General features: G+C 36.9%; 2 protein-coding genes across 2 annotated transcripts; one reads left to right on the top strand and one right to left on the bottom strand.

Annotated features, from left to right (window-relative positions):
- Positions 1-829: 829 nt before the first annotated feature.
- On the top strand, positions 830-4,421 carry LOC119787637. Its single transcript, XM_038291609.1, has 3 exons — positions 830-1,016; positions 1,865-2,868; positions 3,824-4,421. Exons 2-3 carry the CDS (start codon positions 2,035-2,037, stop codon positions 4,142-4,144), a joined length of 1,155 nt encoding a protein of 384 aa, XP_038147537.1. The 5' UTR covers positions 830-1,016; positions 1,865-2,034; the 3' UTR covers positions 4,145-4,421.
- A 2,407-nt stretch (positions 4,422-6,828) lies between these two features.
- Positions 6,829-9,782, bottom strand: LOC119787622. Its single transcript, XM_038291586.1, has 2 exons — positions 9,577-9,782; positions 6,829-8,728 (listed from the first exon to the last, which is right to left on the bottom strand). Exons 1-2 carry the CDS (start codon positions 9,649-9,651, stop codon positions 6,959-6,961), a joined length of 1,845 nt encoding a protein of 614 aa, XP_038147514.1. The 5' UTR covers positions 9,652-9,782; the 3' UTR covers positions 6,829-6,958.
- Positions 9,783-13,669: the final 3,887 nt, after the last annotated feature.

Below are 13,669 nucleotides of genomic sequence, written 5' to 3'. Positions count from 1 at the left end.
TTCTCATTGTTTTAGGAATCTGATCTTGCTGTTAGCAATTACAGTTTATGTGTGTAATATATCAATATAACAAAATACTCACAATTTGACCTTTTGCTGTACAATTAACTATTGTGACTACTGTATAAGCTGTACATGCAGGGCAGCGTACTGAGTTTTCTAGGTCAGGTTGGCAAAAAAAAAAAAAAAATCAGACATGGGATTTCAAGCCCTCAGAAAGATTCAATTTTTCCACCATTTTTTTTTTTTTTATCGTGTAACATACAGTATAAAGGCTGATACTCAAACAAGCCCTTCTTTTTTAATTCATCTGTGCTGATGAATGTACTTTGCAAAAATAAGTTCCTTACATGCTACTTGCAGAGAACTATTGCCTTGGAGCATTTAAAAAAATGAACAAAACACAGCTAAATAAAACTAGAAAGTAGTTTTCTCCTCTACGGAAGAGGATTAGGGCCACTGAAAAAAAAAAAAGTTAACTGATTTAAAAAAAAAAAATGTCAGTTTAGTATGGGAAAAAATTCTGACTTTAATCTCAGAATTCTGACTTTTTTCTCAGAATTCTGACTTTTTTCTCAGAATTCTGACTTTAATCTCAGAATTCTGACTTTAATCTCAGAATTCTGACTTTTTTCTCAGAATTCTGACTTTAATCTCAGAATTCTGACTTTTTTCTCAGGATTCTGACTTTAATCTCAGAATTCTGACTTTTTTCTCAGAATTCTGACTTTTTTCTCAGAATTCTGACTTTTTTCTCAGAATTCTGACTTTAATCTCAGAATTCTGACTTTTTTCTCAGAATTCTGACTTTAATCTCAGAATTCTGACTTTAATCTCAGAATTTTGGATCTTAATGCAGATGCGCACCATGCAGGAAGAGATGTGGCAGCACTAAGCTTCATTGCCAAAGATACAAGTAGTTTGGGACGGCCTGGTGGAAAATGACGGAATTAGGTGACTTTTTACGTGCCAGAGGAGTCCCCGATGATGCCATTTCATTAATGGAAGAGCAGAAGGTGAGTAAAACAAGAGAGTAGTCTATAAATAGACACGGCTACAGCTTTATGCTAACATGTTTGTTAGATTAAGTCGATAGAGATTGTCAACATAATAGACAACAGAGTCACCGGTTTAACAGCGAAAGCTAGGGTTAGATTTATAATTTGAAATGTTTTACTTTCACTGTGTTTTACATTTGACTGTTAAGACCTGGAGCTAAGATGGCTAGCCACCGGTCCTAATATCAGCTGTTTGGGCTGATATTCAGCGGCCAATGTCTAGCAGACCGAGAGTTATTTAAGAAACATTACATAAATGTGACGGTGGTAGGCTACAGTAACAGCTCACTAAATCAAACAATGCGGTGCTTAAACTTTTTATACATTTTTTAAAAACATGATTGTCGGAACCCACTGTAGCTTTGAACTGTGACCACAGGGTGGCGTGATGACGTTAGTGCAACCAGTGGGAACGCAGAATGTTGGGATGAATGGGTGGATAGATGGATGGATGGATGGATGTAGAGATAAAAAATAACATGATACCTTTGGGATGATTTAAAATGTTAATGTTTGTGTGTTCTACCTGTAATACTTTTTACCTTAAATGGACTGTAAGTCGTAATCTCTTTTTACATCACAATGAATTATTTTCTTTTTTTTTTTATAATTAGTGATCAATTTCCTTAAAGGGTACATTAAAGCTCCCTTCTTCCATTATTTGTATCCCTCCTCAAAACAGTAGGTAGCCCTTATGTTATTTACAGTCAGTTTTCCCATCTATGGGTGCAATGTTAAGGGTGCTCTAATTGATTTGTAGGGAAAATATTTTCAAAACTAATAATTTTCTTGTTCTTTGTGCTTAGATCGACTGTGATGTCATAGCGCTGATGGATGATGCAACTCTGGCAAATTACATCCCCTCCTATGGAGACCGAATTGTCCTCTTCAATTTCTGCAGGAGCAAACAACAACCCTCAAAAAGAAAACAAGGACTTCTGCAGAACCTCTGAAAGTGAAAGTCATTGTTCCTAAGATGTCAGATTTGGATGAGCTAGTCAGACTGTACTTCAGGCTTTCCTTCAGTAACAAAGAAATACTTGCAATATTAGCACACAGTTATCAGACTGTAATAAGCATTCGAACTTTAAAGAGAATTTGTAAAAGACTTGGGCTGTTCAGAAGGAAGAATCAGTCAAGCCTGGAAGAAGTGTTAGCTTTTATCCAACAACAAATTATGACCAATGGACAGATGCAAGGATATCGTTGGCTACATCTTCGTGCTGTTCAATATGGATTTGTGGTGTCACAAGACACTGTAAGAAGGATAATCAAACTGGTTGACCCACAAGGTGTGGAACTGAGACGAGCTCGACGGTTAAGAAGACGTCAGTACAACTGCAGAGGACCAAATGCTCTTTGGCACATGGATGGTTACGATAAGCTAAAACCCTATGGCATTGCTATCAGTGGCTGTATAGATGGTTTTAGCCGCTATGTTTTATGGATGGAGGCTTATACCACAAACAATGATCCTAAATTGATTGCAAGTTATTTTCTGAAAACAGTTTCTTTTGCCAATGGATGTCCAGAGAGGATCCGTGCTGACAGAGGCACAGAAAACAGTTCTGTTGAACAAATGCAGATTTTTCTGCGGAGAAACCACGCAGACAATTTTGCAGGAGAAAAAAGTTTCATTTATGGAAGAAGTACAGCCAACCAGCGTATAGAAGGCTGGTGGGCTACCCTCCGCAAACAGAGTGCACAGTTTTGGATTAGCTTATTTCAAACTTTCCAGGATGATGGTCACTTCACAGGAGATTTTTTGGACAAAAGTCTTCTCCAATTCTGCTTTCTTAATCTTATTCAGGTAATATTTTGTTCTAATGCTGTGTATTGCCTCTGTTTTTAAAGTAGAAAAGTTATAAGTTGCAGCATAGTTATCTGAAGTGATAGGTCTTTTCATGACAAACAGTTTTACCTCTATTGAAAGCAGTACTGTGTAACTTTTGACCCAAGTACCAGTTTAATTTAAGATTTATGATTTGCCCTTCTCAAAACTCACCAATGTGACCAGGGACGGTTGGATCCATCACTGAATGAGTCACGTAACACAGAGCGCAGCTTTATGGCAGTCTTGGCTCCACTTAAATACATGAGCTAACTAAGATAAAAGGTGTTGCTAGGCAGCAAAACAGATTTTACACCTGATCAGAAATATTTCAGTTCTCTGATAAAGTAGTTAATCTAAAGGGGTAAATGTAGCTTTGGTTTTACAAGTAACTCCATGACATCTCAATCTGCTTGTTCAAAGGGTTGTGCTAACACATCCAAAAACACAGGTTAACTTAGCTACAGTGCCGTCTTCCCATTTACTATCAGGGGTGCTAAACCTGGCTGTGACAAGTGTCCTTTAGTGGCTTAATATGATATTGCTTTAAATACTTTAGTTTTATTTTTATTAATTAAGGAATGCTGAATAAAATATATTGAGGAAGGGTTGCACACTTACTATACCTTTTTTCACCTCTGTTTATCGAAGGAATTATTTTATTATTTAATCAAACAATGTAATTTAAAAAACCGGTTTGCAAACAGAACTTTTAAAAATACATAAATACATCTCATTTCCATTTAAAAGGTTTTGTTCCCAAAAATGTTTTAATTGAATTTTTTTTTTGCTTGTTTAAATATTAAAAAGAGAAATTTGCTTCATACTCATTCCACATGTGCTGTTAGCTGAATGTGCTATATTTCTGTTGCTGCATGGTTATATGGTCTGTTTCATAAATTTACTCTGTTCTGTTTTTTTTTTTTTTTTGCAGGATGAACTTGATGACGTTGTGAACACATGGAACTCACACAAAATCCGGCCAAGTGCTAGTGCAACATCAGGTCGACCAGTAGTGATGTACTCATTTCCAGAGCTGCACAGGGCAGAGGATAGACTGAAACCAGTTGTCACAGATGAGATCATTGTGTGTTCTGAGGAGTGTACGCCAAAAGGCCAATATCCCTGTGATGAAACCGTCTTTGAACTTTGTTGTCTGCTCATGGCAGAAAATGACTGGGATGCCCCAAGAGATCCACTTGTTGCAGCAGATTTGTATATGAGATTAAGAGAAGAAATACTCCAAATTATCTAGGAAGTGCTCGCAATAAAAGGAAAAATTTAAGCACAGTGTTTCTGTTTCTGTTGATAATTTCACTGAATAGCCAAGCCATGTCTTACAGGTACCCAATACACATGCATTCATGCATTGTAGCAAGCAAAGGATATTTTGGGTGAAATCAAATCCATTTTTTGTATTCTGTCCAAATATTGTGTTTTTTTTTTTTACTGATTTATTTGTAAATTCTGATTTTCAATACAGTCTGAGTTATGCTTAAGTCAGTGATCACAATAAAAAGCAGTTTATGTGACCTTATTTTACAAAATAGTTCATTTTTCTTTAACCTTTTCTATTACAGGAAACAATGAAAATCTGTTGCTTAATAAAGCTGCATATTATGATTTAACTAGCTATGGTGTACTATGCAAATCCTTCTGAATACCCATGCATTCAACTGCTTGTACAATTATCGCAATGTTTTCTAACATTTCTGTACTGCTAAACTAAATTCACTAACGGTGCATGTCTGAGATGTAACATTAGCAGTGTAAGTACAGTTAAAATAACATAAAAGTTGTTTATCCATCTTCCATTGAATATAAATATAACAGTTTTGTTGCAAAGTTTTTACGTAGTATAAAGTGAAACTCTACTGAGCTACCGTTCAACTTCATTGTATACTTTCGTCATCATACCAGCATCAAATCAACAAGCTTGTTATCAGTCCTCTACAGAGCTGCTTAACATGCTGATGAGGGTATTCAGTGTTAAGATTTAAGTTTGCTGGAATGGTTACACATCTAAAGTTGCAGAATAATAGCTCTGGGAGGTTGGACTTGGCCCTTGTGTGATAACACAACATTTAAGCATTTCTAAACATTTATCTTCATGTGGATTTCAAGCTATTATGCTTGTTGGAAAGCTTGTAGTGTTAATAAGAACTGCCATCTAATCATGACAGATATGTAGATCCATCACCTTAATATTGCATTTAAGCTCTGTAATGTAATATTTTTAGCTCACATTCTAAAGAGAATGCAGCTCCAACTTGGAGTACTTCGATTGATAAGTAATTGATTTCAGTTTCTGCAGCTTGATTTATTAAGTTTATAAGTTCTCTAGTTAAACCATTGTAAATACATCAAGTAAGGTAACTGAAGAAATGTAGTTAAATTGAAGCTGCTTTCCCCTTTTAGGGTACAGGGATTTCAACTCGACTCCTTGAGTTTACTAGAATGTTTAGATGCGACTCTGATCCAACACACCTGAATCAAATTGTCAAATTATATCCACAATATGCAGTAATATTCTTCCAAGTCTTCGAAATGACATGATTATTTAATTTGCGCTTGTTGAAGCAGAGAAACATCTAAAATTTCCTGTATATAAGCCCTAAATGACTGGAGTTAAAGACCTGTTTGCTTTTCATTTAAATTGACTTGAGCCATTACCATAATGATGCATTGTGAGCTGTACTATAAAGCCCTTGATCTGACATGACTCCCGAATTTTTAAGAAACACATACCCAACATAATCTAGTGCAACATCCCTGCATCTATGACACAGATAAAATACCAAGTCATCTGTCCATCACATGTAAGAGAGCATGTACGATTAATAGATACATTGCATGTATCACACTATTTTTAAAGAATATTTGAGAAGATAAATGGTATTCCACCCTGTTACAGAGTTTAAGTGTTGGAGTCTCTTTGAATTGTGATTCCATCGTTTTCACATCATCACAGTTGGAAAATACATATTTAAAGCTTTGGATTTGAGCCCTCTTTATATAAATGAGCTAGATAAAGGATTTCAATAAAGCAACACTTTATTAGGAACATTTTAGAAAAACATTTGCTAATCCTTATAACTCAGTAATTAAAATGAGCCAACTTTTAGAACAATTTTTGGTCTAATACAGTTGTTTGTAATACACCAGTGACATTAACTAGAATATAATGAACATTAATGTTCCTGTGTAAACAAAATTAAAGGTAAAAACCAAGGTTCAGAGATAAAACAAGCTCTATTCTTTTTTTTTAATAGAAAAAAAGAACTTCATTCAGTAACAGTGGAATTCTATCAGATGTTAGATCAATAAACAGTTGAGAAGATTATTATTTGGCATATGGACAACCAAATATCAGAGCTTACGATCAGCTCACTCCATTGTAAAGTTTACATTTATAACATAAGGGTCAGAGGATTCATCACAAGAAAGCTGAACTTGATTAGTGAATGAAACATATATATGCTTAGAATCAATTAGACATTTAGACAATACTGGAAAAGCCATAAACATGTTCATTTATGTTCAAATGCAAAAAAGAAGTCTGATACCTCAACTTACCTTAACAAACAATTGCATAAGCTGTAAAGAAATTTAAACCTGGATTAATTATTCTTACTTCTAACTTACAAGAGTCTGTGCCAAACTGTCACAAAATATGTGAAATATTAAGGAAAACAAAGTAAAAGCTTCATACTAATTTATAGATATCAACTGATATTTTTTTCTTTTTGCTGCTTAGTTTCTAGCATGCATCTGGAGAACTTGGTCTGGTGAAAACAGCTCCTGTTACAGTAATAAACAGTGAACTCATTCGTGCTTGACAAATTCAACTATAGGATCCGAAAATAGGCATAGTAAAAGAAACAGGAATATTTTAGCCAAAACTGCTTTTCAGGCACAAAGGGTTCAATTATCTCTTTCTTTTTTTTTTTTTTTTTTTTTTTTTTAGAAGAGGAGTCATTTTCATGAGTTCAAAATGTATAATCTATATTTTTTTACAGCCCTGCTGTAGTCTGCATAAATAGTTAGAATGTAGTGGAGAGTTAAGAGTCTACACAATGTCCATTACCCATACATTGCTTTCAAGAACTGCATTAAATTCAGAACGGAAGTCAGGGAAGTTTTCATAGCTATCAGCTATTTGTAGAATGCTTCCACATGTGTGTCCCACTGGTCGTCTTGTGAAATCTGTCATATCTTGAAATTCCACATAAATACTATTTGTTACTATAAGATCCGATCCAGTGCAGAATCGCATAAACTTCTGAATTTTAACGTCATCCAGCTCTCTGATGAATCTTTTGAGATAGTTTCCCACTTCTTTTTGCATGGGAGACAAATCCTCTTCAAATTTCAGCAGTTGGCAGACTTTTCTTGGTGTTGGTTGCAGGTCTGAAAACAACTTAATTAGTTCCTCTGGAGTAATGGAAAGATGTGGATAGATGACCTCCCTCCAGCAGTCAATGACAAACATTGGTTTTTGGACAAGCTCTTTGTGAGCTATTTCATCAATGATGGTAGGAAGATTTTCAGCCGTTATTTGTTTTCTACAGTCATAACTATCAAGTACTTCCAAAAGATCATCAAAGTCAACAGCAGAAATGTTCTTGACTGCTTCCCTCAAAACCTCACATTCTTGGCTGCTGACAAACTGCAGAAAGTGCCCTTGAAGATCACTGTAAACACCATTGAAAAGCACTTGTTCAAGAAAGGGGATTGCAAGTTTATTTGGAAAATACTGACAGTCCTGGTAACTTTTCAAAAGTATTCGCCCAACTGCCTTCCATTTCTCAGCAGTGAAATCATGGCGGATGAATGGCACTTTAACTGTTGTTCCAAGAGTGCATCGCTCGTAGAATTCATTCCAGAAGCAGGTGAGTACATCTCTCAGTATCCCTGATCCACTGCCAGCTTCCTCTTTGTTGTCTGGAAGTATGCGTTTCACTTTCAGTGTTTTTCTCATAATTTCAGCATCAGAAAAAGCACTAATAATGTCATTTAAAGTGTTAGTGTAACGTACAGTGATTGCTGTTACATCCTCTGGATTTGCTGGACTGAGTGGTGCAAGAAAACCCTCATAGATTAATGTTTCTTCTGTATCTTCTTCAGCATCAAGAATGGGACCGAAAGTGATTTCTGAATCATCTAAATTGTCCAATCCAGGTTGGACTTCAGCATAACTATTCCTGAGTTCCACCCCTTGCAAAGGATTAATTTCACTGCTATTGCTTTCCAAGACAAATATGACATCAGATTTCTCACTTTCATCTTCTTCAGGATCTTTCAGCTTTGTTGAAATGTAGAAGCGCAACATTGTCAGCCTCGCTGCTTCATACATAGTGCCAATACTCTGGCAGGTGTCTTCAGTAAGGTGGTTCTGTTTAAAGTCCCAAACTTCAAATTCAAAATCTGTTTCAGGTCCCTTAGGTGATATGCCACCAGGAAAAAACAGTTTCTTTCCTTCTCGAAGAATATCATTTAATCCAGCATCAGCGGACATCTGAATTTTTCTAGTGCCGCCTCCCTGCTTCGCTCTCACCTGTTTGGTTACTTTTCCATCAGAATGGATCCATCCTATCTCCACATTTCGTGTTGCTTTCTGCTTCTTTGTCTGCCTTGTTCTTTCATGTGAGGTGTTCTCTGTTGAATTTCCCTCTCTGTTTTTCATTTTCTCACGAAGCCTCTGCAGAAGTCCTTGTTTTCTTTTTGAGGGTTGTTGTTTGCTCCTGCAGAAATTGAAGAGGACAATTCGGTCTCCATAGGAGGGGATGTAATTTGCCAGAGTTGCATCATCCATCAGCGCTATGACATCACAGTCGATCTAAGCACAAAGAACAAGAAAATTATTAGTTTTGAAAATATTTTCCCTACAAATCAATTAGAGCACCCTTAACATTGCACCCATAGATGGGAAAACTGACTGTAAATAACATAAGGGCTACCTACTGTTTTGAGGAGGGATACAAATAATGGAAGAAGGGAGCTTTAATGTACCCTTTAAGGAAATTGATCACTAATTATAAAAAAAAAAAGAAAATAATTCATTGTGATGTAAAAAGAGATTACGACTTACAGTCCATTTAAGGTAAAAAGTATTACAGGTAGAACACACAAACATTAACATTTTAAATCATCCCAAAGGTATCATGTTATTTTTTATCTCTACATCCATCCATCCATCCATCTATCCACCCATTCATCCCAACATTCTGCGTTCCCACTGGTTGCACTAACGTCATCACGCCACCCTGTGGTCACAGTTCAAAGCTACAGTGGGTTCCGACAATCATGTTTTTAAAAAATGTATAAAAAGTTTAAGCACCGCATTGTTTGATTTAGTGAGCTGTTACTGTAGCCTACCACCGTCACATTTATGTAATGTTTCTTAAATAACTCTCGGTCTGCTAGACATTGGCCGCTGAATATCAGCCCAAACAGCTGATATTAGGACCGGTGGCTAGCCATCTTAGCTCCAGGTCTTAACAGTCAAATGTAAAACACAGTGAAAGTAAAACATTTCAAATTATAAATCTAACCCTAGCTTTCGCTGTTAAACCGGTGACTCTGTTGTCTATTATGTTGACAATCTCTATCGACTTAATCTAACAAACATGTTAGCATAAAGCTGTAGCCGTGTCTATTTATAGACTACTCTCTTGTTTTACTCACCTTCTGCTCTTCCATTAATGAAATGGCATCATCGGGGACTCCTCTGGCACGTAAAAAGTCACCTAATTCCGTCATTTTCCACCAGGCCGTCCCAAACTACTTGTATCTTTGGCAATGAAGCTTAGTGCTGCCACATCTCTTCCTGCATGGTGCGCATCTGCATTAAGATCCAAAATTCTGAGATTAAAGTCAGAATTCTGAGATTAAAGTCAGAATTCTGAGATTAAAGTCAGAATTCTGAGAAAAAAGTCAGAATTCTGAGAAAAAAGTCAGAATTCTGAGATTAAAGTCAGAATTCTGAGAAAAAAGTCAGAATTCTGAGATTAAAGTCAGAATTCTGAGAAAAAAGTCAGAATTCTGAGATTAAAGTCAGAATTCTGAGATTAAAGTCAGAATTCTGAGATTAAAGTCAGAATTCTGAGAAAAAAGTCAGAATTCTGAGATTAAAGTCAGAATTCTGAGAAAAAAGTCAGAATTCTGAGATTAAAGTCAGAATTCTGAGATTAAAGCCAGAATTCTGAGAAAAAAGTCAGAATTCTGAGATTAAAGTCAGAATTCTGAGAAAAAAGTCAGAATTCTGAGATTAAAGTCAGAATTCTGAGATTAAAGTCAGAATTCTGAGAAAAAAGTCAGAATTCTGAGATTAAAGTCAGAATTCTGAGAAAAAAGTCAGAATTCTGAGATTAAAGTCAGAATTCTGAGATTAAAGTCAGAATTCTGAGATTAAAGTCAGAATTCTGACTTTTTTCCCATACTAAACTGAAATTTTTTTTTAAAAATCAGTTAACTTTTTTTTTTTTTCAGTGGCCCTAATCCTCTTCCGTACTCCTCACTATTTCAAATTTCAAATAAATATTTATTATTTTAAGTTTTTTGTTTTTGCTTTTCCCATGACCAAAAATGATTTATATTCTTCATTAAAGCAGTAACTATATCTTGAAAGAGAATTTTGTTCCTTTGAAGGATGAGAAGAAGATGGAAAGTGGCACAGAGAGAGCAAAGCGTCCCTGGAAAGAGCTGGCGCTGAGGCCCTCCAGAGCTGCGGGTGGGTTTGGCAGCCCGGCCAGCGGAGTGGGCACTTTCTCAGACATCTGTTTGCTCACTGCTGCTGGAGATGCTGGCTGGCTTAATGGGAGATATGGGGGGGACTGAAGAGGTACAGTCCCAGACACAGGAGACTTTCTCCAATTGAATAATAAAAACTCATTTTAGTTGTTATAGACAAATGGTTAAATAAAAAGCATTGTTCTCTCATTTAAAGGTTCATTTCAAACGGTTCTGCTTTAATTGTTCAGGTATACCTGCTTAAAGATGGTGCTGCTTCCTGAATAAAAAGCAACAGTTGGAATATGTGATGAAACATGTTTCTACATGAGCTATTTTTTCATAAATTTCGTTAACCCAAAAGATTGAAGCAAAATCCTTAGTAAAATAGTTTTCAAACCATTTGTTTTAGTATTTACTGTGCTAACTTTATGCAGTGTGTGGGGTTATGTTTTCTTGATGTCGATATATTTCATGGTAGCCTGTAGCTTTTTACACCATCAAAGCTGCAGTTGCAGTACTAGCCTCATTATCTGCTATTTTGTTTTTCTGCTAAAGCTGAAACACCAGGGTGACATTTGATCTTCCCTGCCATCTCTTTTTGTCTTCCCTCTGTTTCTATCGTATCATTTCCATTTCCCTTAAACCAGAAGGCCTTTCAAGGTCTACTTAGATAACGTCACTGCAACTGAGCATCTGCTTCCAATTCTGTGCAATTAACAAGGGCAGCTAGGGAATGTTTCTTTCTCCACCCTTCTTTCCATTTGCAGCCCCTTTCTTTTATTCTGCCCTTCTTATTTTTCCTAAATTGAAAGATGGTCATTTTGTGTATCTGAAATGAAAACTAATTTGATCATTACTTCACATTTTATATTTAACGCTGTTATCTTTATAAAGATTATTTCCATTGTTAGTTTAATATTTTCATTATATTACTGTTAATATAATCTCTTTCTTTGCACTTTGTCAAAGTCTGATAAAAGTATAATGTGCTTATCTTTTTTTTTTTTTTTTCCCTTGCTCGAGTTGGTCAGCAACCTATGGAATCTGCTATTCGGTTTTCCCAGAGAAGTACATTTGAAGGATAGAGATAGAGGAGTATAGAATGTACAATATTTTCTACTAAGGTAGTATAACGTAGCATGTCCTAACATAGCCAAAAAAAAGTTTCATGACTATACAGCAATTTTTTTTAGAAAAAAGAAGGACCTGAAATATAAATAAATGTTTACAGCATTGTGTTTAGACACATCTGCTCATTGCTTCCTTTATTTTTGTGAGGTTCAACAACATGTAGCATGTGTTGTGTACTTGTTCTAGTGGAATTGATAATGGTGTGTTCAAAAGTTTACCTTAAAATTTCTTGTTCTTTGTCTCTCTCGTTTTTACCTTTTGCTCCTCAAACAATGTTTGATGTTTTTATTTTTAACTCTTTCATCAAAACCGATTGAGTCCCTGCTCTTGAATGAATGCAGTCTGTTTTGGGGGTTTTTTGGCCGAAAATTGGATGCTCCTATGCTTGGATTCATTATGACAAAAATACTCTGCCTCCTCACCTTGCAGGGATTCCATCTTACCTGTGCCAGACCTCGCCAGACCTCATCCTTTCTGCGGAAGCATCCCCACTGCAGTGGCAGTTGCGGTAGTTCCCTGGTAAAGCTGAAACTTCGGTTGTTGTCAAGCTCTTCGTATGCTTCCCTGACAGAATTTGGATTATTATATATACACTAATGTGTCCAGACACTTCTTCAATCCCATCCACACCTGTTTGGTGCACATCGCTAGTGTTGTGGAGGGATTTCAGCCTTGCTGTGTTTGCCCTTCTTTCAGCACGGTGTGAATCAACGGCTCCAAAGAATTACCACAGGCTTCCCGACCCACCGGACTATGGCCCCTAACATCTTCCAGGATAGGCTTGGTGATTATCAGATCCCTGGCTAACAAAACTTCCCTCCTGCGGGAATTCTTCAGCCCCCATGCCCTGGATTTCAGGGTGACAGAAACCTGGATCGGTGCTGGTGAGTCCAGTGCTCTAGTTGAACTTTTACCATCTGACTGCTCCTACTTTAACTCTTCATGGACATCAAACTGTGGAGGAGGGATGGCAGTCATATTTAAAGCCTCTTTCCCGATGAAAATTGCGCTTTAAACCAGGTTTTTAAAAAACTGTTAACAATTGCCATTTGGCTCCCTTCCGACTTGCTAAAAAAGTTGTGTGTTCAACCCTTCCCTGGTAAGCTGCATGGCTTGTGACACCATTTTTTCCCCCAGTGTTTTATTGTCACAAGTACAGAGCAACAAAATTTACTCTCTCCATTTAACCTGCCATTGTGCGGCGGCCGGGGAGCAGTGTGGGGGTTAAGGGTATTGCTCAGCGACCCAGAGTTGCAGTCCGTGGGAGTGAGGCTTGAATTCAGAACCTCAGGATTCTGAGCGCAATGCCCTGACCACTAGGCCACCACACCCTATCATGCTGGGTTAGAGCTACTGATGTCGCCAGTGATAGAAATCAATAAACAATGGAGAGCAACATGTGAAGAAGCGAGGTCATAGTGAGTGTGCTTTATTGTTTCACTCTTTTGTCCCCCTACGAGTGCTGAGCAATGTTTATCGAATGAACAGAGTTGTTTCCGCTTGTTACATCAGAAGCAACTGGTGAGGTATGCTGACGTCCGTACGTTGCATTCAATGGTGTCATGTAATTTTGCATGCTCTGGTGTTACTAAAGCATGCCAATCAGAGTGGAGGCGATTTTAACGTGGGTCGCTTGCAGAGTCTTTTGACACGGGCAGACACACGTAGGTTAGCTGTTCCCACTGCCACTAAAAGTAGATTGTTCCTGGGTTTCAATAGGTATAACAGCCAGTGTGAAAGAGACTTTTCGATCTGCTGGCTGAAATTTTACTAAAGAAAGATTGGGCAATTTTTGATAGTGATTTTAATATTCATGGGCGTTGTCCAGATAAGCTGCTGGTGATGATTTCTTTAAGGCTTTAACTTAGTGCAATTAATGTCTAGTCCCACTCATGAACATGGACACGCTTCAGAC

The sequence above is a fragment of the Cyprinodon tularosa genome, unplaced genomic scaffold (genome assembly GCF_016077235.1).
Source record: "Cyprinodon tularosa strain WSP-4 unplaced genomic scaffold, ASM1607723v1 ctg30, whole genome shotgun sequence".
Classification (NCBI taxonomy): domain Eukaryota; kingdom Metazoa; phylum Chordata; class Actinopteri; order Cyprinodontiformes; family Cyprinodontidae; genus Cyprinodon; species Cyprinodon tularosa.
The sequence above is the reverse complement of the archived record's forward strand: the minus strand, read 5'-3'. Positions and strand labels throughout refer to the sequence as shown.

Bases quoted from the DNA above. Each gene is read 5' to 3' on its own strand.
- LOC119787637 (XM_038291609.1), top strand. From the start codon at position 2,035: ATGTCAGATTTGGATGAGCTAGTCAGACTGTACTTCAGGCTTTCCTTC. The intron at 2,869-3,823 runs GTAATATTTTGT...TTTTTTTTGCAG, and splicing joins GCTTTCTTAATCTTATTCAG to GATGAACTTGATGACGTTGT.
- LOC119787622 (XM_038291586.1), bottom strand. From the start codon at position 9,651: ATGACGGAATTAGGTGACTTTTTACGTGCCAGAGGAGTCCCCGATGAT. The intron at 8,729-9,576 runs GTGAGTAAAACA...CTTTGTGCTTAG, and splicing joins CATTAATGGAAGAGCAGAAG to ATCGACTGTGATGTCATAGC.